This window comes from Mustela putorius, unplaced genomic scaffold (assembly GCF_011764305.1).
Source record: "Mustela putorius furo isolate JIRA1106 unplaced genomic scaffold, ASM1176430v1.1 tig00000127_pilon_pilon_pilon, whole genome shotgun sequence".
Classification (NCBI taxonomy): domain Eukaryota; kingdom Metazoa; phylum Chordata; class Mammalia; order Carnivora; family Mustelidae; genus Mustela; species Mustela putorius.
Window position 1 is genome coordinate 8726549 of NW_025421288.1, and position 23122 is coordinate 8749670.

Consider the following 23122-nt stretch of genomic DNA (forward strand, 5'->3'; position numbering starts at 1 on the left):
AATCCAAACATAAAATTGTTTCTGATAAGTTATGACATGTGCTCTCAGCTCTAGAGCGACCGCTGAGGAAAAAAAAAAAAAAACCAGTTAAAAATCCTTAAATGAACTTAATGATACCCTAGAAATAGTCACTTGAAACAAAAGGTGATTTTGAAAGAAGACCAGAGGAACAAAATAGTTAGGACGCATAAAGGAAAAAAAAAAAGCAAAACAATCGATGTGATGCCAACCATATCAATAACATCTACAATCCAATCAAAGTGGATAAAAGCAATACCCAGCTGCATGCTGTCTTCAGAAAATATACTTTTGATTCAATGATACAGATTAATGGGAAGTAACAGGTTATAAAAAAGACATACCATTCAAACAGCAGCCACAAGACAGCTAGTGTGCTTGTACAAATATCACAAAAATAGACTTTAAGATAACAACTAAGGCAGGACGCTTCTGTGGCTCAGTTGTTAAGTGTCTGCCTTTGGCTCAGGTCATGATCCTAGGGTTCTAGGATCGAGCACCGCCGCATCAGGCTCTTTGCTCAGCAGGGAGTCTACTCCTCCCTCTCCTGCTCCTCCTTTTTGTGTTCCCTCTCTCGCTGTGTCTCTCCCTGTCAAATAAATAAAATCTTAAAAAAAGAAAAAGACAACAACAAAGGAAAAAGAGGGACATTTAAGGATGATAAACAGGTCAATTCATTAGAAAGATATAATAAGCATGAATATTAATCAGCATGAACCCTAAAACACATGAAGCAAAAATCAACAGAAGCGAAGGCAGATGTGGAAAATGCAACAATAATAATTGGAACTTTCCATAACCCACTTTATGAAACAGAGAGAACACTAAGGCTGACTATCAGCAGGGACATAGAAGACTTAATACCATAAACCCACCAGACCTAACAAATACAGAACACTTTCCCCGACAGCACATCACAATATTCTTCTCGTCAAAATGCTTCTCACACAAAGCATTCTCCAGAATGGATTACAGATTGGCCTATTAAAGAAGCCCTTAGACACCGTCAAGGATTGAAATAACACAAAGTAATGCTGTGGAGAGAGAGTTGGGTCAGTTTCCTTCCAGTTTGATATGGAGCAGTAGAATTATCCTGAAGACTCCCCGCCATGTTTTCCCACGATGCTCCTTTTGCAATAGGGTTACCAGTGAACACATTTCATTTACTTTGTGTTTTGTAGTCATTCTTTTTTTTTTAAGATTTTATTTATTTATTTGAGAGAGAGAGCATAAGCATGGGGAACAGCAGAAGCAGAGGGAGATGCAGTCTCCCCACTGAGTAGGGAGCCCGACTCGGGACTCAATCCCAGGACTCTGGGATCATGACCTTAGTCGAAAGCAGACGCTTCACCAACTGAGACACCAACTTCACCAACTGAGACACCTAGGTGTCATTCTTGAAAGGATTCTTATAAAAAGAAAAACAATTTGGGGGAATGGATGGTGACATCAGAAAACAATGAAGAGATGCTAGAAATTATGGTAAATTCTCTGTCTTAATTGTAGTTTTAGAGCTTCTTCCTGGATACGGCCACAGACAGTCACTTAAAGAAGGTTCTGTCAGCCCTCTCTTTCTGAGCCACATTTTTATTCCTTTCAGTATTCCCAAAGTCCTCATTTTTTATGGTAGCAACCGTTCAAAGTAGCCAATCTTATCATGTACATGAGACACAGACACAGATGGGGCCATCAAGCATAGCTCCTTAACTCCACCTCTGTAGTTCTGTAAGTCTTGTCTAATGCTACGTAACAAGGCTCCTCTTCACCCAATTCCCATTAATATGCTCTGCATTTTCCTGTAGCCCTCTTACAATTTTGTTAAATTAGCATTTGGTGAGTGGAGCACAGGACACTGGGTGGTACCCTGTGGTTCAGTAAAAGACCACAGGAGAAACTAACATAGAGAAGTTTACGACTTGAGGTCATACCTTGAAGGGCAACTTGGGGAGAGCAAGGCAGGTGCAGACAGAAAGAGCAACAAGACTTGGGGCCCATGCCCTTATTAGGGGGTGTGGGTGGTGTGCTTTGAGTTTCCCTGAGCTAGGGCTACATTGGTCAGTGCAGACCAAAACAGTAGGGTTTTGGTAATAAGGCCCATGGGTGGGTCTTATTTCGAGGAGACTTGGTAGTTACTGTGGGGTGAGTGTTTGGAGACTCTAGGGCCAGGAATTAGCATTAGAGAGTGGGGTAAAATTTCTGCCCATTTGGAGAAACAACTTATTGTTTAAAAGCTTGAGGTTAAGTGTCTGACTTAACCTATGCTTGAGTCAATTAAGTGTCTGACTGGCTCAGGTCCTGATCTCAGGGTCCTGGGATTGAGCCCTGCATCAGGCTCCCTGATCAGTGGGGAGTCTGCTTTTCCCTCTTCCTCTGCCCTCCCCGTGCTCATGCTCTCTCTCTCTCTCTATCTCAAATAAATAAACAAAATCTTTTAAAAAGTAAAATACAATAAAAGCTTGAGGACCATGTCTCTGAGTAGACCATTATGTTTCTCTCGGTCTGGCCATGGGGGGGGCATAATCTAGGTAGAAATTCCATGAGATCCCATGTTCTGCAGCTCATGATTGAACACTTGGGAGGTGAAATGGGCACCTCGATCTGAATCCATAATGTCTGGTGGGTCGAAGGGGATGAACATACATCTGGTTAAGAGGGAGATCCTGTGATGGGAGAGAGCTGGCTGGAGAGAGCTACCGGCCAGAGTCCAGGTAAGCTACAGGGGATGGTGGATGCATACATACCTAATAGCACCAGCAGGGGGCAGCAGTGGCCCGATGAAACACATTTGTCAGCCCTAGAGGGGTCTGTCACCCTGGGGCCCAAGTCTCCCCCTGGGAGACTTTCAGGGTTTTGTTTGGGAACAAAGGAGGTAGTTATCTATCACCAATTTGGCTAGAGCCTGGGTGAGGGCTCCCCATGGCCGTGTCTGTACACCCAGTCAGTGAGGGCTGTCACTCCCCAGCGGCCTGATGTAATATGGGCCCACTCAGCACTAGTGGGTACGGCATCTTGGAAGGAATAGTCGTGTCTGGGGCAACGTCTGGTACTCTGGGAAGTCATTCGTGTGGGGTCTTGAGACATACATGTCTTTTGGATAAGGATCTGCAGTGTAGTTATAATGTTTCTGGTGTCTGCCGATGTGTGTGTGCGTGTGTGTGCAGGCACGAATGACCATAACCAGCATGTGTAAGTTGGCTGTTTCTCTCCAAGTGGAGGCACCCCAGGTCGGCTTTCTCTGAATCATGAAAGTACCCTTTTGCCATTGTCTAGGCCAGACGATGAGCCCCTCGGCTACTTCCCAGAAGTCGGTAAAAATGAGCGTCCTTGGAAGTCTCATTTGTGTGGCCAGGCACATCCTTACCGATTCTGCTTGTGGGACGGAGCCAGGAGAGCCCTCCTGACCAGGGACAGGCCAGTAGCAGGATGATACGCTGCAGTGTCCCAGCAGGCTGCCTCGCATACAAGGATGCTGCTGTTATCAGTGAGAAATACAATTCCCTTTCCACTTATTTTTTTTTTTTAAAGATTTCATTTATTTACTTGAGAGATAGAGGGAAAGCACTCAGGGGGAGTGACAGGGAGAAGCAGACTCCCCGATGAATAGAGAGCTCGATCCCCAGACCCTGAGATCATGACCTGAGTGGAAGGCAGATGCTTAACCGACTGAGCCATCCAGACACCCCTCCCTTTCCATTTTAGACAGTTGGCTCCAGTGGGCTCCCTGGACCACCAGAGAGGCTGGCATTGGGGGTGCTGCTAGCTGCACCTCAGTACCAGTGGGCAAGGGGCTCAGCATGGGGGAAGCCACATCCTCTTATAATTTGGAAAGGCCCTTAACATGAGGTTTAGCCCTTCCTGAAGGACCCAGAGGGGCCTCTGGGGCGATGTCAAGCCTCTGCTGGGTTGAATCTCTGACCAAAGCAGGATAACACTATGTGGGAAGCAGTAGACACTGTGAGCTCATTATTGCCTTTTTAAAAGGGCCCTGTAGTCTGCCAAGATTTGGTGTTCACATTGTGTGTACAAGGCTGCTGTCTAGGGCAGATGGTTGGTCCGAAACCCATGGGCAACCAGATGGAGCCAAGTTTAGACCAGGAATGCCACCGGTTATAATCAGGTGTTGACAGTAATTCTACACAAAAGTCTGAGCTCAGATGGACTAAAGGCAGGGCCTGCTCTAAGTCACCTGAGGAAGGTTCTTCCTGATGGAAAGAGGCTGATTTGCTTGCAACAGCATCAGTGGGCCTCAGTAGAATGGATATGTATGACATGTGTTGCCCCCAAGGGTGAGGAGACCTCACACGTGTTGTGCCTGCTGAAGCAGGAGGCTTGATGGTTTGGGATCGTTGTGTTCCAGAAAGAGGGACTCCGTGGCTCTCAGCTGGTCACCCTCTGCCCAGAAACCCGACAGGAGTGGCCAGGCCTTGGCTCTTACAATGGGCAATGATGCATTCTCTCTGCTATAAATGTTGTGTCACCAGAAGTAAATATCCCTGTGTGGCATCCTCAGAGGCCCCCATGATGGAATGTCATCTATATGATGGTGAAGGGGGCAGCGGGTTAGTTTGAGTGGATTTGGATCTTGTCTGCAGAAACTATGTGCAAGGGGGGGGGCTACTCAGATCCCTGTGGGCAGCCGAGGAAATGTATATTGGGCGGCCTCAAAAGTGAATGCAAATTGAGGCCAAGAGTCTTTGGTCAGTGGAACCCAATAAGACATGTTGGCAACAGCCAGGAAGCAGAGAGAGGTCCTGAGCCTTTGCATACCATCTGTTATGTCTACAATACTGGGAATGGGGCCTCAAGGGCAGGAACCTGTGCATTTAAGTTCGTATAGTCGATTGTTAGTCTCCATTCATTGGTGGTCGGTTTTAACATTGTCTGGAACTCTTAAAGGGTGAGATGGTAGGCCTGATGATCCCAGGTCTCTAATGAAGGTCCAAAGGCCTTCTGTACTTTGTTTCAGCCAACATTTTGGTGTATTTAACATTTTCTCTAGAGGAGGCAACTGGATGGGTTCTCATGGGCAGCTTCCAAGAGGAAAACCAGGAATTTGGATTTATTCCCAGACATGTCACTGAGTGAGGGTCTTCATACCTCTCCTAGGAAGAAAGAGAGCTAGGCGGCCACCACCACCGGCAACTGTTCTAGAAATACAGTGCCACTAGACACGTCAAGACTAATATTCACTCCCTTTACAGTTTTACCCGCCACGTCTTGTAGACTGTGGGAAGTTTCCTCGAGGAGTTGAGAAGGGTTATTTGGAGTTATCCTGACTGAGCTTCTATGTCTAACAGGACCACCAGGACTGTAAATGGATGTTTGTCCCTAGAAGGTGGGACAAGTTCCAGGGAGCCACTGAGTCCCTCAGGGTAATGCTCTAGGGGACACTGCTAAGCTGCAGTTGGGGAAGGGAAGTTTTGGGGGACAGAGGGGACCTTGAGAACTTGGGCCACCAAATCTGGGCTCTGTGGCGAGGTAACTGCTTGTTTTAGGGAGAGGAGTTTGCACCAGGGCCATCCAGATATAAGGTCATTAGAAACCCTAACTGGCAGAGCTGTTCATATAAGGCACTCTCCTGTTTAGAATCATCTTAAGCATTGCTTCCCAGTAGGGTTAGCATGGGGCTTTGGGACCAGGAAGTGGGAAGGGTATTCTGCAAGGAGCGTTGCAAGGCCTGGACCCCAAGGGCTGGCATTGGGGTTGTGGGCTGTCTCTGTGTGCCCTGTAAACTCTGGGAATCTGTGTGTCTCCTTCCTGGCAGAACACCATGTATGTTCCCTCCAGGACTCCTGAATAGCATAGGAGGCCTCATGAAGTAAATAAGTCCAGACTTGTAATTGGGGGGAGTCACTGTAAGAAGGGGCTTACAGGGGTCCCTATTAGAAGAATTCTCTGGATTTGGGGTCGATTTGGGGCCTCTTTAGAATTAGGTATATAGTCCAGATCATCTGGGTTGCTATGTTCAAAAAGATGAGAAACCCATTGGACCATACCAATCTTAGGGAGAAGGAGTTGGGCTTCATCTAGTGTCTTCTGTTGATGTGGAGCCTTTGCAGTGACAACCATGACAAAGGGATGTGAGGTTTACATTTAGTGGGGAGCATGATAACTTCCTTAGGTGTTTTAGATACCAGCACCGGGTGTTCAAGCTATGCACAGCTCGGGACATTAGATCTTATACCACCATGCCTCAGAAGTGGGGCCCATGATACCCCATAGGGCTGGGGTGGGGAGTGAGGTGTGACGGCAGCCAGGTATACAGCAATAGAGGGACTGCAGACCCAGTCTTCACTTGCCTTTGCGAGGAGCCAAGCCTTCCCCAACGCTAAGGGCCCTGCCTGGTACCTTTATACAGCAGGCCTACACTTGGATGCCGGTCGCTACTCCCATGTCCCAGCCATGAACTAATGCAACAAGGCCTTGAGAAAAATCATAGCTAATTTACCTAACAGTTGGCTCTACTTAGAGTTGTGAAATACACTCAAAGTCTATTCCCTGCGGGGGTAATTCACCCTCTGTGGGCATTAGCAAGCAGAAGACACACCCACCCACCACCACACACCCACCACCCTGAACTGAGTTCAGGGCATTCTTCCCTTTCATTTAAGGATAATGCATGTTCACAACCAGGTAGTTTCATTGACCTACCCTGTAGAATCCCAAAAGTGTAACCACTTTCCTTTTTTTCTCTCCCTTTTTCACTTGTCTTCAGTCCAGGCTGGCAGTGTTTCTGCTGGCATAATGAAATCACCTGAAATCACTTTAGCAAGTGATGGCCCAGCCACATTTCGGATGTTTTCTCCAGAACATTCTTTCTCATTTTTTTGCAACATGTTTACGCTAAGAATTTTCAAAATATTCAAGTTCTGGTTTGCTTACTACTTCTATGTATCTCTCTCCTCTTCCATCTTACAATGAGAAGGAAGGAGAAGCCAGGTCATACTTTCAACGCTTTGCTTAGAAATCTCCTCAGTTTGGGGCACCTGGGTGGCTCAGTGGGTTGGGCCTCTCCCTTCGCTCAGATCATGATTCCAGGGCCCTGGGATTGAGCCCTGCATAGGGCTCTCTGCTCAGAGGGGAGCCTGCTTCCCCCTCTCTCTCTGCCTGCCTCACTTCCTACTTGTGATCTTTCTCTGTCAAATAAATAAATAAAATCTTTAAAAAAAAGAAACCTCTTCAGTTAAATATTCAAGTTCATCACTTACTAATTCTACTTTTCACAAAACACTAGAACACAATGCAACCAAATTTATTTGAAAAAACAAGGTTTTTTTTTCCTCCTCCAATTTCCAGTAACATGTTCTGTCCATCTGAAACCTCACTACAGCCATCTTTAATAGTCACGTGTCTACAGATATTCTACTCAAGATGGTGTACGCCTTCTCTAAGATAAAAAAATAAAAAACAAAAAACTTTCTCTAAAGCTCTCTCTTTTTTTCTTCCTGATCACTCAAAAGAATTACCATTAACATGCATATTTCTACCAACAGTTTCTTCAGGGCAATCTAGGCATTTTCTATCATGCACTTTAAAACATTTCTAGCTTCTCCGCATTACCAAATTTTAAGGCCACTTACTTCTATGTTTTTAGGTATTTGTTACCAAGAGGTAAAACTCCATATGACAGTACCAAAATCTGTAGCAATACCCAGGACAAGGAACAGTAGGGATAGAAGCTATACATTAAGCCAACAAGACAGGCTCCCACTCACATGTCTGAATTAGCTACTGCCACAGCTCAGTGTCAAAATGTTGGGTCGATTAATATGTCAATGTTGGACCAACAACACCATGTCATTTCTCCAGGAGACCAACTAGAACATGGACACTGAACTGGTCATATTAGATCTTTCTCAAGACCAAAGGGGAGTGATTCGTCTTAACTGGAATCAACCCAGACTAAGTATTTCTCTTTCTTGCCTTTACGACTCAGCTAGAATAACTGTTCAAAGGCACAGAGGAGCACTGATTCACCAACATAAACATATTCATTACACTTCATCGAGCCGAAGAAGACATGGGGTGTGAAAAAAAGGCCTGTCAATGGGTTCATGACCACCACATCCCTGATCGCCTGGTTGAAATTCACACTCTATCACATGGAAGCTGCCAGCATCATAGAGTGATGGGATGGCTTTGTTAAATTTAAAGGGCACTGGGGAGCCAGCTAGCAGACGATAGTATGCAAAAACTGGAAATTATTTCCAAATTAAATTACATACTCTTAATCAATGGCCACTCTATAGTTCTTCATTCCCCATTGGTAGAATAAATAGTTCTGAGAACAAAATGGTACAAGTTGAAATAGCCCCATTTACCAAACTCCTAGTACTCCACTTGGGGATTTTGTTCCCTTTGTCCTTGCAAATCAGGCTATGTATATGAGCATAGAAGTCCTGGTATCCAGAATGGGAACCTCTCTACCAGGAAACACAGGAAGAGCATCATATATTTAATTATGCCTACCCCACTGTCATGTCCTTTTCCTGGGCTAAGAGGCCAGAATTCAAGGAAAGGAGTCACCAATTGGACTGGATTAATAAACCCTCAATGTCAGCGGGAGGTACAGATGATCTTTCTAGTATATCTACATATTCTTTTCCTCCAGAGTTGTTCCACTTGCAGGATGAGGGGGGACCATCTTGTGGTACCTCCCTGTCCAACTCCAATGGTAAAGAGACATGGGAACTTGCCAGCCCCTGGAAAGAGCATGGTGTGTAGAAAGTCTGACCCCCCAAAGAGTAGGCCACTGCTCCTGGTATGACTCGTAGACCAGGACTGTGAGGGGTACCTAGAATATGTTATAGCAGAGAGAGGGAGGGAGAGAGAGAATAAATAATACTTGTAGATCTTAGATTAGCTGCAATGATGGGATCTGTAGTTCACAGACTAATTTCCTCTTGTAAGTTTTCCCTGAAAGAAGTTATTCCATGGTGATTGAATTTATTACATAAATCATATGCGTTGACCCAGCATGAGAGGTGGACTGTGTGGGTAGTTCCTGTACACCCCTAGATACACCTAACCACTGGGAGTTTTGACAGATGGTGGCTCATGGCAGGATTTAGCCCTTGGAATTGCTCTCGGCCAAAGGAAGTGGTTCAATGTTACATCCCAGGGGCACTGCCTGTATCCAATAATCGGTCAATGTGGGGTTGCAATGGCTTATTCTGTGCCTCAGTTACAGACGTTTGTGAAGAGTCAAACGTGTTTTAAAAAGAACAAAAAGTTGGTTAAGCGACTGCCTTCGGTTCAGGTCATGATCTTGGAATCCCAGGATCGAGTCCCACATTGGGCTTCCTGTTTGACATGGTGTCTGCTTCTCCTGCTGACCTCTCTCCTCTCATTTGAACATCACAGCACACGGACTCTTACCCTCATCTCCCAAAGAAAAATAAATAAAGAAAGATATTCATATTATATAATGTTCTCCCTCCCCAGTATTCAACCATCACATTGACAGGGCTCTGGGACAAAAAACAGTGGATTACCAGGGAAAGAGCTGCATGACCCAGATTCTATATAAGGGATTTCTAGGAGATTCCATGTAAGAAGACCAAATGCAATAAGAGAGAAGAACAAAGCTAAATAAAACCAAGTACGCTAGAGGAGATTGAAGCCTCTGGCATATACAGATACAGAAGACATTAAATTAAATTAAATACAGCCTGTCATCTAGCCAGATTGACTTTAAACCTCACACTAAAAGCCTGTTTGTCTCCATCTGACCACCCGATGCATCAGACACAAAGCGAACAACAGATGGTCTCAGATAAGGCATAGATTTTTGGAATTAACAGACCAGGAACTTAAAATGACTGAGACAAAGCATGAGAGACTGTGGACTCTGAGAAACAAACTGAGGGTTTTGGAGGGGAGAGGGGTAGGGATATGTGTGAGCCTGGTGGTGTGTATTAAGGAGGGCACGTATTGCATGGAGCACTGGGTGTGGTGCATAAACAATGAATTCTGGAACACTGAAAAAATAAATAAAATAACTGAGATTAACATGCTAAGGGCTCTAATGGAAAAAGTGGGCAATATGTTAGAACAGTTGGGTAATACCAGCAGAGAACTAGAAACTCTAAGAAGCAGTAGAATGGAAATGCTGGAAATCAGAAACTCTGTAATGGAAAAGATGGATGCCTTTGATGGGCTCAACAGCAGCCTCATGGCGAAGAGAAGAATAAAATAAGATGAAATCAGAGAGGAAGGTAAACCATAAGAGACTCTTAACTCCAGGAAACAAACTAGGGGTTGCTGGAGGGGAAGTAGGTGGGGGGAGGGGGTAACTGGGGGATGGGCATTAAGGAGGGCACGTGATGGAATGAGCACTGGGGGTTATATGCAACTGAGGAGTCACTGACCTCTATCCCCGAAAGTAATAATATGTGATATGTTAGTTAATTGGATAAAAAAAAAGTATCTGTAAGCTTGACAGCTAGTTTTTGGGAAACTTCCAAACTTAAATGCAAAGTGAAAATAGAATTTTAAAATTTAACAGAATCGGTAATTGTGAGACAGCAGCAAACTGTAATAATCTTGTAATGGGAATATCAGGAGAGAAGAAGGAGGGAAAGGACCAGCGGAAACTTGAAAGTAACCATGGCTGAGCATCTTCCCAAATTAAGGACAAACACCGCATCGAAATCAGTGGCCCAAAGGAGATTGATTTCTTTCAAAAAGAGACACACGTATCCAGGTAGAAATTGTATCATTGTTGCCAGAGTTCGGGGGCAGGTAACCAGGATTGCATGTTAAGTCAATAGAACGGTTTCTTTCGGGAGGTGATGAAAATGTTCTAAAATGAAGTAATCGTTATGGTTTCTGAGTTTTCCCAGATTTTAGACTTAGCAGAAAAAAATACTCCAAAGCAGCTATTAAATATGTTCACAAAATACCTTTGAGAACGAAAGACAGACATGGGAACAATGACCTCAGAGGATATGTCAGTAAAGAGAACGCATGACTTGGAAGGTACAGTTGCTGAAGTGTTAAACCCACCAATTGCCTCAAAGGTTGATCAAAATGGTAGCAAAACAGAATCATCGAACGTGAGGCTGGGGCAAGAGGCTAGCGTTATGTCACACGAAGAGCAGAAAGAAAAGACACTGGCGAATTCTCCAAGATGGCGTAATGGCCTTTGAGGAACAGAATGTAGCCTTTTCAGATTGGATTCTTTGATTTAATAATTTACATTGGTGGCTCATCCATGTCTTTTCCTGACTTGATAGCTCATTTTTTTTCTTTTCTTCTTTTTTAGGGTGATAACCCCTTGTCTGGGTAGACCACAGTTTATTTACCCCTTCACCCCCCGAACGGACATCACAGTTGCAGCCAGATTTTGGCAGTGATGGAGATAGCTGCTGCAGGGATGCACACATCCCTGTGCGGGATTTTGAGTGGACGTAAGTTTCCATTTTATTTGGGTAAATACCAAGAAGCATGACTGTTCCTGTATTTTCTGTTCAGTTCCTCCATAGCCCATTGCGTGTTAGCCACATGAATGTTTTGTAATATCGGAGGGTTGTTATTTCTGTTCTTCTGTCACCGACTACAGGAAGAGACCCTTAGAGACCGTGTCTTATCCACTGCTGTGTTCCCAGCACAGAAAAGGCCCTCACAAAAGTTATCTGAAGGAATCAACAAGCCTGTGGAAGTCAACCTCTTTAGGAACTTATCACTGCCTTAGCCTCTGCCCTCTGTCACTCTCCACTCTGCCCACCTTTCGAGTTAACTTATTATTAGTGTGAATTCGTGGTCCGATTTGAAGTGAAGCAGAGGGTCACTTTCCACCAGGGAAGGATTGCACCATACTCCACGTGCTTTTGTTTACTCGGGGTTATTTTCATTAACTCTTTTAATCAAAATCAGTACTACACTAAACCTTTAGGACTTTTCACAGGAAAATCAAAAAAGGTTCCCTTTTGGGGCTCTCAAGGGACACATTCTGCAAAGAACTGGGATCCTTGTAGTAGGTTTATTCTGTGTTATTTACAGATGTGGGGATCAAAGTCCAGTGACATTTCAGGGCACTGCTGACGAAAAGACTTTTCACAAAGTGCACCTTTAAACAGTGCTAATGGTCAGCTGTTGGAGGCATCTCAGCAAAAATACTTCTCTGGGACTTTAAAGAAAACGGCTACCCACCTGATCCCCAAACAATTTGGAGAATCAGCTTCCGTGGCCCTGGTGGAGGTAAAGCGGGGCCCATTGAGGAAAAAGTGGGGTCAGGATCAACACAGGCTTGGTGTGACGTAGTGAATGGAGACCCTTCTCCCTTTGAATTTTTCTAAATAAAGTCCTTTTGCCTTCCACGGGGGATCACTTGTTCAGCCTCGATGGCCTTTCAGGACCTCTTGGATCAAGTTGGAGGCCTGGGAAGATTCCAGATCCTTCAGATGGTTTTCCTTAGTCTCTCCAGCCTCATAGCGTACCCTCATGTTTCGTTGGAGAACTTCACAGCAGCCGTCCCTGGTCACCGCTGTTGGGTCCACATCATCGACAATGACACTGTCTCTGCTAACGGCACTGGGATCCTGAGCCAAGAGTCCCTCCTGAGAATCTCCATCCCGCTGGACTCAAACCTGAGGCCAGAGAAATGTCGTCGCTTCATCCATCCCCAGTGGCATCTCCTTCACCTGAACAGGACCTTCGCCAACACGAGTGAGTCGGACACAGAGCCCTGTGTGGACGGCTGGGTGTACGACCAAAGCTCCTTCCCCTCCACCATTGTGACTAAGGTAAGACATCCCGTTTACCTTTTGTGAGTACACAGTCTGGGTGTTTCGAAGCAGCACAAATAATGAACATGCTTCAAGCCTTTAATCGCCATATAGGTGTTCATTCTTCATTATTTCAGGAAGTATTCTTTATTAAATGCCACTAATTACGTATTTAATGAGTCTCAGGACTAAAGAGTAGATGTGACCTTGCAATTATATGGCTTTTATTCTTAGGAAGACCAAAGTTTAAGCAAGGAGTTTATGTAATGGGTTAAACTTGTTACGCTCGTGAATTAGAAACATCAGGATATTGATCAAAACCTCGGAGCACGGACTGTGCCCGGGAGCAGCCATGTGAGATCTGCAGTAAAACTCTGCCATCGGTGAAAGTTTAAAGCTTCTCCAATGATTGCATTCTGCGGCCGAGTTTGAATCACTGAGTATGAAATGAAACAAGGCATTAATGTAGCCAACAAATTTAGATGAATCCTTCTAGAGGAAGTTGTATTTAGGCTGACACTTGAATGATAAAGATCAGCTGAGGCAAAAAAAAAAAAAAAAAAAGAACGAAAGAAAGAAAAAGAAAAAGAAAAAAGGAAGCTGGAAAGGAAGAAGCCTGCCTGATATAAAGAAACATAAAAGTCATTCGAGTAGCTTCCATCAGGTTTCCACTGAGGGGTTATGAGGTGCTATGCAGTGCTCTTTTGCCGGTCTCCTTCTCTTCTAGTGGGACCTGATATGTGAATCGCAGTCACTGAAATCAATGGCCAAATTCTTATTCATGGCTGGAATGCTGGTGGGAGGCATCATATTTGGTCATTTATCAGACAGGTGAGTGTCTCTGGATCAAGGGAGTATTTTGTTGAACCAACACATCATTCTTCCATGAAGACACACTTATTGTCAATCACACTGGCCTGGGGGCTTCTGTGGTCTCCAGGGATATAGAAACCCATGGGGGTTCAGTGTAGCAGGTGCTGTCAGCTGTGATTCCCACATACAGGACACAGAAACAGCATCTCCGTCAGACATAGGGACATTTTCGGACAGAGTTTAGAGAGGAGGTGACACAACATGTGTTTTAGGAGGATGGGGAAAAGTTACCTATGGGAACAGAGGGGATGTATCATGACATAAGATTTGGGCTATTTGAAGACACAGATACGTAAAACGATGTCCCAGACTTTGGCCAGGAAGGCGTGTTCAGTGCCTCCTGGACGCTATGAACTGAATGCTTATGGATTTCCAGAACATGGTCACCATGTCCCTGTTTCCCACGGGTGATGGATAGGCATTCCTACTAAACTTGTTGTGTCCATAAAAATATGTCTTGATGGTGTACAGAAAACATGTGTCCAGTGGCCTTGATTTTTGTTTTTGCAAAAACTGTGTTTTAAAGGTAAGTTTTCAACTATGTATTTAATCTAATGACAACTGCTGTCACCATTTGTGGTGTTAGAAATTGGAGAATCCTGTGACTGACAGTACCACTTCTGAGTTAGACAGCCATGCATGTTAGCACCAGGCATGTCTCCTCTGGGGGTTATGGAGAATTAAGATTCCCCTTACTACTTACCAACACGATGTCATCTGTTACGTCAGTTGGAAACTGTGAACTCTGAGGGTATGACAGTAAATGTAGCTTTTAATAGTGTTCCAAGTCAGAGTGTCCATTTCTAATGGTTCCATAACACAGAACCACCCAGTTACAGAAATAAAAATAAAACCATATCTCTGTGGTTGATTCATTTTTTAAAAAGAATTCCAAGATCATTCAGTTGGTAAAATACAGCCCTTTCAACAAATGGCTCCGTGACAAATAGATATCCACATGCAAAATAATAAAGCTAGATCCTTACCTAAAGCCATAATAAATATTAACAAAAAATGGGTTAATGACTTAAATACAAGAGCTAAAAACCATAAAACTCTTAAAAGAAAATGGGGGCAGTGAATCTATATGACCTTGGGTTTGGCCATGAATTCTTTGTTATGGCACCAAAAGCATGAGTGATGAAAACTATCGATAGACTGGTCATCATCAAAAATTAAAACTTTTTGCACCTCAAAGCACATTATCAAGAAAGTGAAATGATAACCTATGTAATGGGAGAAAATATTTTTGTAAATCATATGTACGCCATAAAAATAGGAAACAGACCAATGGAATGGGTTAAGTATTTGGCATATATGAAGAACTCCTACGCTAAAAAACAAAAAGACAAAAACCCCACATTTTAAATGAACAAAGGACTTGATTATACATTTCTTTAAAAAAAGATGTACAAATGGTGCATAAGCACATGAAAAAAGTGTTCAACATCATGATATTGAAAACAATGTAAGTCAAAACCACAGTGAAATACACTTCATACCTACTAGAATGGCTATAATATAATAAAACAAGATGGGGGGGGCTTCTGAGTGGCTCAGTCGGTTAAGCCTCTACCTTCCGCTCAGATCATGATCCTGGGTCCTGGGATGGAGTCTCGTATTGGGCTCTCTGCTCAGCAGGGAGCCTGCTTCTCCCTCTCCAGCTCCCCTGTACCTGTGTTCCCTCTCTTGCTATCTCTCTCTGTCATAAATAAATAAAATCCTTAAAACAACAACAACAAAACCAAGATGGAAAACATCATGCATTCACAAGGATATAGAGAAATTGGAAGTCTGCTGACAGGAAGGTAAGATAGTACAGCCACTGTGAAAAATACTTTGGAAATTCTTTAAAAAGTTAAATGCAGAGAAACCATATGACCTAGCAATTCCATTGCTAGGTATAAAACCAAAAGAATTGAAAAAGCGACTCAAACAAGTATTTACACAACAATGTCATTGCAGCATTATTCACAACAGCCAGAAAGCAGAAACAACCCAAGAATCCATCAATGGCTGAAGGGATAAAAGGGGATGTGTATATCCAATGGAATGCTTTTCAGCCATAAAAAGAAATAAATTTTTGGTCCATACTGTAATACAGATGAACCATGAAAATATTATACAAAGCAAAATAAGACAGGCACAAGAGGACAGATACTGTTTTCACTTCTATGAAATAACTAGAATAGGCAGATACATAGAGAAAAGGTAGGTTAGAGATACCAGAGGGTGGCGAAAAGAGGACTGGGACGTTATTGCCTAATGGACACAGAGTTTCTGCTGAAGATTTTGAAAATTTCTGGCAGTGGATAGTGGTTACACAACATTGTGAATCTAACTAATCCCAGTAATTTATAACTTTAAAGTGGTGAAAATGGCAAATTATATTTTTTACATATTATATTGCAATGAAAAAGGAACAAAATCAAGAGAATAAGATGACAAGTCACAGGCCAGGAAGAAGAATACTTGCAAGAGATTTATCTGAAAAAGGGGTTTTAATCCAAAATATAATCTTTTTTTATTGTGTTATGTTAGTCACTACAGTCCATCATTAGTTTTTGATGTAGTGTTCCATGATTCATTATTTGTGTATAACACCCAGTGCTCAATGCAATCCATGCCTCTTTAATACCCATCACCCGGCTCACCTATCCCCCACCTCCTCCCTTCTAAAAGCCTCAGTTCGTTTCCTGGAGTCCATAGTTTCTGATGGTTCAGCTCCCACCCCAATTTCTCCTCCTTCATTTTTCTCTTCCTTCTCCTAATGTCCTCCATGCTATTTCTTATTTTCCACAAGGAAGTGAAACCATATGATAATTAACCTCGTTTGACTTATTTCACTCAGCATAATCTCCTCCAGTCCCATCCATGTTGGTGCAAATGGTGGGTATTCATCCTTCTGAGGGAGGCACAATATTCTATTGTACATATATACCACATCTTTATCCATTTGTCTGTTGAAGGTCATCTCAGCTCTCCAAAGTCTGTCTATTGTGGACATTGCTGCTATGAACACTGGGGTGCAGGGCCCCTTCTTTTCACATCTGTATCTTTGGGGTAAATACCCAGTAGTGCAATTTCTGGGTCCCAGGGTAGTTCTATTTTTAGTTTTTTAAGGAATCTTCACACTGTTTTCCAAAATGGCTCCACCAATTTGCATTCTCACCAGCAGTGTAAGTGGATTCCCCTTTCTCCACAGCTCCTCTAACGTTTGTTGGAGCTTTGTTGTTTCTTGCCTTGTTGATTTTTGCCATTCTAACTGGTATATGGTGGTATCTCAATGTAGTTTCGGTTTGAATTTCCCTGATGGCTTATGATGTGAACACTTTTTCATATGTCTGTTAGCCATTTGTAGGTCTTCTTTGGAGAGGTGTCTGCTCAAACCTTCTGTGCATTTTTTGACTTGATTATCTGTTTTTCGGGTGTTGAGTTTGAGAAGTTCTTTATAGATCTTGGATATCAGCCCTTTATCTGTAGTGTCATTTGCAAGTATCTTCTCCCATTCTGTGGGTTTCCTCTTTGTTTTGTTGACTGTTTCCTTTGCTGTGCAGAGGCTTAGATTTCTTCATAATTGTCAAACCTTGGAAGCAACCACCATTCCTTTCAGTAGGTGAATGCATAAATAAACCATAATACATCTAACAATGCAATATTATTCAGTCCTAAAAGCAAATGAACAGTCTAGCTATGAGAAGACATGGAGGAGTCTTGGTTGCATAAAACGAAGTGAAAGCCGATCTGAAAAGGCTATACACTGTATGATTTCAACTCTGTGACATTCTGGAAAAGGAAAAACTGTAGAGGCAGTAAAAAGATGAGTGGTGGGCAGGGGACAAAGAAATAAATAGGCACATTACAGAGGTTTAGATCAGTGAAACTACTCTACAGGAGACTGTAATGGTGGGTACCTGTTAGTATACATTTGTCGAAAGCCATAGAATGTACAACACTAAGACTGTACCCCAATGTAAACTATGGACTTTGGGAAATAATGATGCATCAATGTAGGCTCAATTATATCAAATGTCTCACTTGGTGCAGGATATTGATGGGTAGGGAAGCTGTGTGTGCAATGGGACAGGATATATGGGAAATCTCTGTACTTTCTGCTCAGTGTTGCAGCCAACTTAAAACTGCTCTAAAAATAGTCTATCATAAGGAATAACATGGAGGACATTAGGAGAAGGAGTGGAAAGTTAATTGGGAGAAATCAGAGGGGGAGATGAACCGTGAGAGACTGTGGACTCTGAGAAACAAACTGAGGTTTTCGGAGGGGAGGAGGTGGGGGGTTAGGTGAGCCTTGTGGTGGGTATTAAGGAGGGTATGTGTTGCATGGAGCACTGGGCGTGGTGCATAAATAATGAATCTTGGAACACTAAAAAAATAAAACAAGATGGAAGAAAAAAAGAATTATAGCTTATACCAAAAAAAAAAAAATAGTCCATCTTTAAAAAAGAAATACAAAAAGTATTTTAATAAAGAAAAGAAAAAATAAGAAAATGTGGATCACAAAGCCTAAAATGATAATTATCTGGCTTTTTACAGGAACTGTTTACTGCTTCCTGGAGTAATAGCACTGAGGCTCTTTGCTCATTCTCTCAAATCGTTATTTCTCTCTGCTCGTTCCCTTCTATAAACCCTATCGATCCATCTTCACATAGTCTCTCTCCTGTGTCCACATGATTGTTAAATCCATCCAGGGAATTTTTTGTATTAGAAACTTCTTTTTCAGCTCTTGAATTTCAATAACTTTGGCTTACCTATATTGCTGCCCCTATGAGAATGTCTCTTTCTAAGCTTTGCATTTCATAGGCTAAAATCATAGATTATTTCTCTTTGAGAATTGTTCTATGACCACTTTAAAATCCTTGTTGGTTAGTCCTAAATTTTCTCTACTTTCAGCAGAAATCCAAAAGATTTCCATTCTCTAGGGAATGGAGTTCCATTTTCTTCATTCTTCACATAGTAGGATATTATAAATAATATCTTGAATATTATAAATATTAAGTTGCAAAGATTCTATTTTCCATTATTACTCACCAGTAATACTGATTCCTTTATTTTAGCAGAAAATTTTCAAGCCTCAGACTGAACTAAAATCTATTTCCTTTCTTTTTGAAGATTTTATTTATTTATTTGACCCAGACAGAAGACAGATCACAAGTAGACAGAGAGGCAAGTGGCGGGTGGGAGGAAGCAGACTCCCGCTGAGCAGTGAGCCCGATGAGGAACTTGATCCCAGGACCCCAAGATCATGACCTGAGCTGAAGGCAGAAGCTTAAGCCACTGAGCCACCCAGGGCGCTCCTTTTTTTTTTTTTTTTTTAAGGTTTTTCCTTTTTTTAAAAAAAAGATTTTATTTATTTATTTGAGAGAAAAAGGGTGGTGGGGGGGGAGAGAAACAGACTCCTGCTGAGTAGAGATCCGAACATGGGGCATGATCCCAGAACGCTGAGATCATGACCTGAGCCAGAGGCAGAGGCTTAACCAACTGAGCCACCCAGACACCACTAAAATCTATTTCTTATGCAGAAGTTCCAACCTCAGTTCAGATCTTTGTCTGTAGTTGACTTGCTTTGAGCTTATTCTGCATGTACTTACTCTCGGGGCTATTTAGGGGATGTGTGGTAGACACAATTGAAGGATCCTCTCTTTGCCACTTTCCCTTGCTGGGACCCTCACTCCCTTTGATGTTCCCAGTTTCCCACCTTCTGTGACCTGGTTCCCCAGATCACAAAATGCATGCCATTCACTTCTCTCACTGTGTGGGTTGCCCCTTATTCCAGGCTAATAGCTCTGGAAATAGGATCTTCCTTGTATTGGTCTCCATCTGCCCTCTTCGACAAGAGCAAACACTCCCCACCACAATCTACCTGCTTCTGTTCACTCTCAACTAAGCTCAGGTAGTTACTTTTTGTGCTCTGTACATGTGTCTTTTCTGAAGGAGTGAAAGACAAGCAGTAGGGTTTAAGACCTTATTCCTGTAACCTGAAAGGTACCCATCAGAGCCTTTTAAGAGAATTATTATGATAGAGTATTTATAAAATATCATTCTTGATGCTCCATTGATAATTAAGTGGGAGAGCCAGAGTGGGGGGTAGAGAAAACATTTAAGAGGCTATCAAAATAATCCTTAGGAAAGATGATGGGAGTTTCAATTAGGAAGGTGTCTTGGAAATGGTAACAAGTAGCTCTCTTTGGAACATACTTGGTAGGGAGATGCAACAGTTTCCTGATGGTTTCTGGTTTTTAAGAAGGAGGCTTTGGTGTGGCAAAAAGAAGATCAAGGATTGTATCTGTATCTTCAGCCAGAGCAAATGGATACATGCTAATATCATGAAATGAAGGAAAATAGGAAATGACTCATATAAGAGTAGAAAGTTAAGACTTCTGTTTGGGGTGTAATAAATTGGAAGTGCCTATTAGTCATGGAGATTTCAAGTAGAGGAAAACAGTGCTGAGTATGGACTTGCTTGAAAACATTCTGTCCCAAATATAAGCCCTGGCCAAGATTACATTCATCTAATAAATACCCAAGCTGCCATCTTCCCATGACTGTCCCATTAAAGGGGAATATATGGCCAACCAAGGAGATTCTAAAGTTTTATTTATTTGAGAGAGGTAAGTGGCAGGGGAGGGGCAGAGGGAGAGAGAGAGAGAGAGAGAATGAATCTCAGGCCGATTTCCTGCTGAGTAGGGAGCCCGCCAAGAGGCTTGATCTTAAGAACCTGAGATCATGAACTGAGCCAAAATCAAGTCGGACACTTAACCAACTGAGCCAGCCAGGCATCCTTAGAAACTACTTGTGTTTTTTAATACATGCATGCTAAAAAAAAAACTAGGAGTGATGTGTCACGTGGTTTGTAACTGCCATTCAGATGGTTCAACAGAAAAAGAAAGTGTGTGTGTGTGTGTGTGTGTGTGTGTGTGTGTATTCACAAAGGCAAAGAAATACAGCAAATATAGCAAAATGTTCTCTAGTGGTGAATCCGCTTGAGATTTACAGCAGTGTTCATTGCAGTATTCATTTAAACTTTCATATCTGACAATGTTCAAAATAAAGAGCTATGAACAAGTCCACTCAACTGGGAGCCACATACATCAGAAATATATGTTTTAAATAAAATTGGTAAAAATGTATACATAATTTTGTAACCTCTTTTAACGCATATGTTTACAGTTCTACATCATGTTTTCTTTTCCAATTAAAAAAAAATTTTAGACAGAGTCTTGGGGGGAGGGACAGAGGAAGAGGGATAAAAAGAATCTTAAGTAAACTCCACACCCTGTGTAGAGCCTGACTTGGGGCTCAATCTCTCGACTCTGAGATCATGACCTGAGCCAGAACCAAGAGTGGGACATTTAACTGACTGAGTCACTCTGGCACTCCTCAAATAAAATATTTTTTTCAAATAAAGTAGAGAAAACTATACCAAAAACAATATACACATCTAAAACTTCTCTAGTTACGTCATCAAACACAATTATTCTAACATTACTGTGTTAGCCAACGTAGCTAGTTACAGTAAGAACCCTAGAATCAAAATTGGGATTTTAATAAAATCATGATTCTCACTGTCCTCACAGCGTGGTATGGGTCATGTGGCTCCCCCATCCTCTGAGCAGTGGCTCAGGGAACCAGCATCTTCCATTGTGTGACTTTTTCATCTGCACCTTTTTTGTTTCCAGCCATGCTGTCCAAGAGAATGAGCAGGACCCAAGTGGACCTTGTATGAACAGGCCTGGAAGTGGCCTTGGTCACTTCTCTCCACAATCCATGGTCAGAATGCAGACCTGTGACTCTAACTTAAATAGAAGGCCAGGAAGAGTCATCTTCCTCAACATCTGGGAAGAAAAAAAATTGGTGTACATACAACCAAATTGCATAATCAATAATTAATGAAACAATCATCTTTCTATTTTGCATGGCACAAATTGTTCTTCCTTTGACTATCAATTACAGACAGTTGAATTATACTCATTTCATGAGACAGTGTCATCATTAGTTTGGCCATGAATTCCTTTCATGTTTGTATATATGTGTTTCATTTCTTCCCTTATGTCCCAATCCCAGTTCCTTCTTCCCAACAGGGGTTATTATAATGCATTAACTGTATTTCTTTAAATTCATATGTGCTTTTTGCCAAAATAAATGATATTGGTTTACATATATTTTAATTCACAGAGGTATGTAAATGTGTTTTTTAAAAGATTTTATGTATTGATTTGACAGGCAGAGAGATCACAAGTAGGCAGAGAGGCAGAGGGGTGGGCTCTGCTGAGCAGAGCGCCTGATGTGGGACTCGATCCAAGGACCCTGAGATCATGACCTGAGCTGGAGGTAGAGGCTTAACCCACTGAGCCACCCAGGCACCTCTGTAAATGTGTTATTATCTTATACTTTCTCTTTTGTACCCATTGCTATGTTTTTTGAGGTACATGCACATTCCTATGTATATTTCTAGTTCATTCCTCTAATTGGCGCCCTGTGCTCTACAGTGAAGATCCATGATGACGTTCCTTATCCATTTTTTGGTGATGGACAACCACACTGTTACCAAATGCCTGCTGCTCTAAATATCACTGTATTTTAAAGGTTTTTTGTTTTGTTTATTTATTTGAGAGAGAGAGTGTGCATGAGCAGGGGAAGAGAGAGAAGCAGACTCCCTCCTGAGCAAGGAGCTGGACATGGGGCTTGATCCCAGGATCCTGGGATCGTGACCTGAGCAGAAGGCAGACACTTAACCAACTGAGCCGCCCAGGCGCCCCTAGATACCACTACATGATATATCTTTAATACAGCTGCTTTTCATTTTGACTGACCAAACTTTCCAATAGTTGTCATTACATAGTTTCATTAACCGTAGCATTTCTTTATCTAGATTTTATTCCATTTCAAATGGAAATGTGAGTGTATATAATATAAATACTCAGAATATAAAAGATTTAACACTATGTTATAATGGAAATATTCTGTAAGCATAGCAAGGATTTCAGGGTTTTTGTGCAATCCCACTGTTTGTCCATTCCTGGTCATACAGAACCAGCACAGGTGTCTCGTCTACATTGTCCAGAGAAAGGTCCTCTCTCCCAGAAAACTGAAACACTGAATTCTCCTTCCTTTTTAAAAATACCTTCTTGGGGTGGCTCAGTTGGTTAAATGTCTGCCTTTGACTCAGGTCATGATCCCAGAGTCTTGGGATTGAGCCCCACATTGGGCTCCCTGCTTAGCAGGGAGTCTGCTTCTCCCTCTCTCTCTGCCTGCCACCCCCCCCCCCGCTTGTGCTCTCTCTCAAATAAGTAAATAAAATCTTTTTAAAAATAAATAAAATAAAAATACTTTCTTCTTCTCTGTTTCTTTCCCTCATCTTACCTAATCTTTTCCTCTGACAATTCACTCTAAACTAAGTTCTCTGAGTTGTGGCTCCCTTCTTTAGAGAAACATGTTCTAGGCCTATAAAGCCAGACTGAGCAGAGACAGGCTCTAACACAACCCAT

The 23122-nt window shown here is 42.5% G+C and overlaps 1 protein-coding gene across 2 annotated transcripts in view; it reads left to right on the forward strand.

Annotated features, from left to right (window-relative positions):
• Positions 1-12056: 12056 nt before the first annotated feature.
• LOC101677732 (solute carrier family 22 member 9) overlaps positions 12057-23122 on the forward strand; it is a 33778-nt gene continuing 22712 nt past the window's right edge. The window contains exons 1-3 of one of the 2 annotated variants that reach the window (XM_004770235.2): positions 12057-12219; positions 12358-12764; positions 13474-13577. In XM_004770235.2, coding sequence (XP_004770292.1) covers positions 12363-12764; positions 13474-13577 — 506 coding nt within the window. In that variant the 5' untranslated portion in view covers positions 12057-12219; positions 12358-12362. Of the gene's footprint in view, positions 12765-13473; positions 13578-23122 lie in introns of both variants that reach the window. The other variant, XM_004770234.2, reaches the window with a different exon arrangement.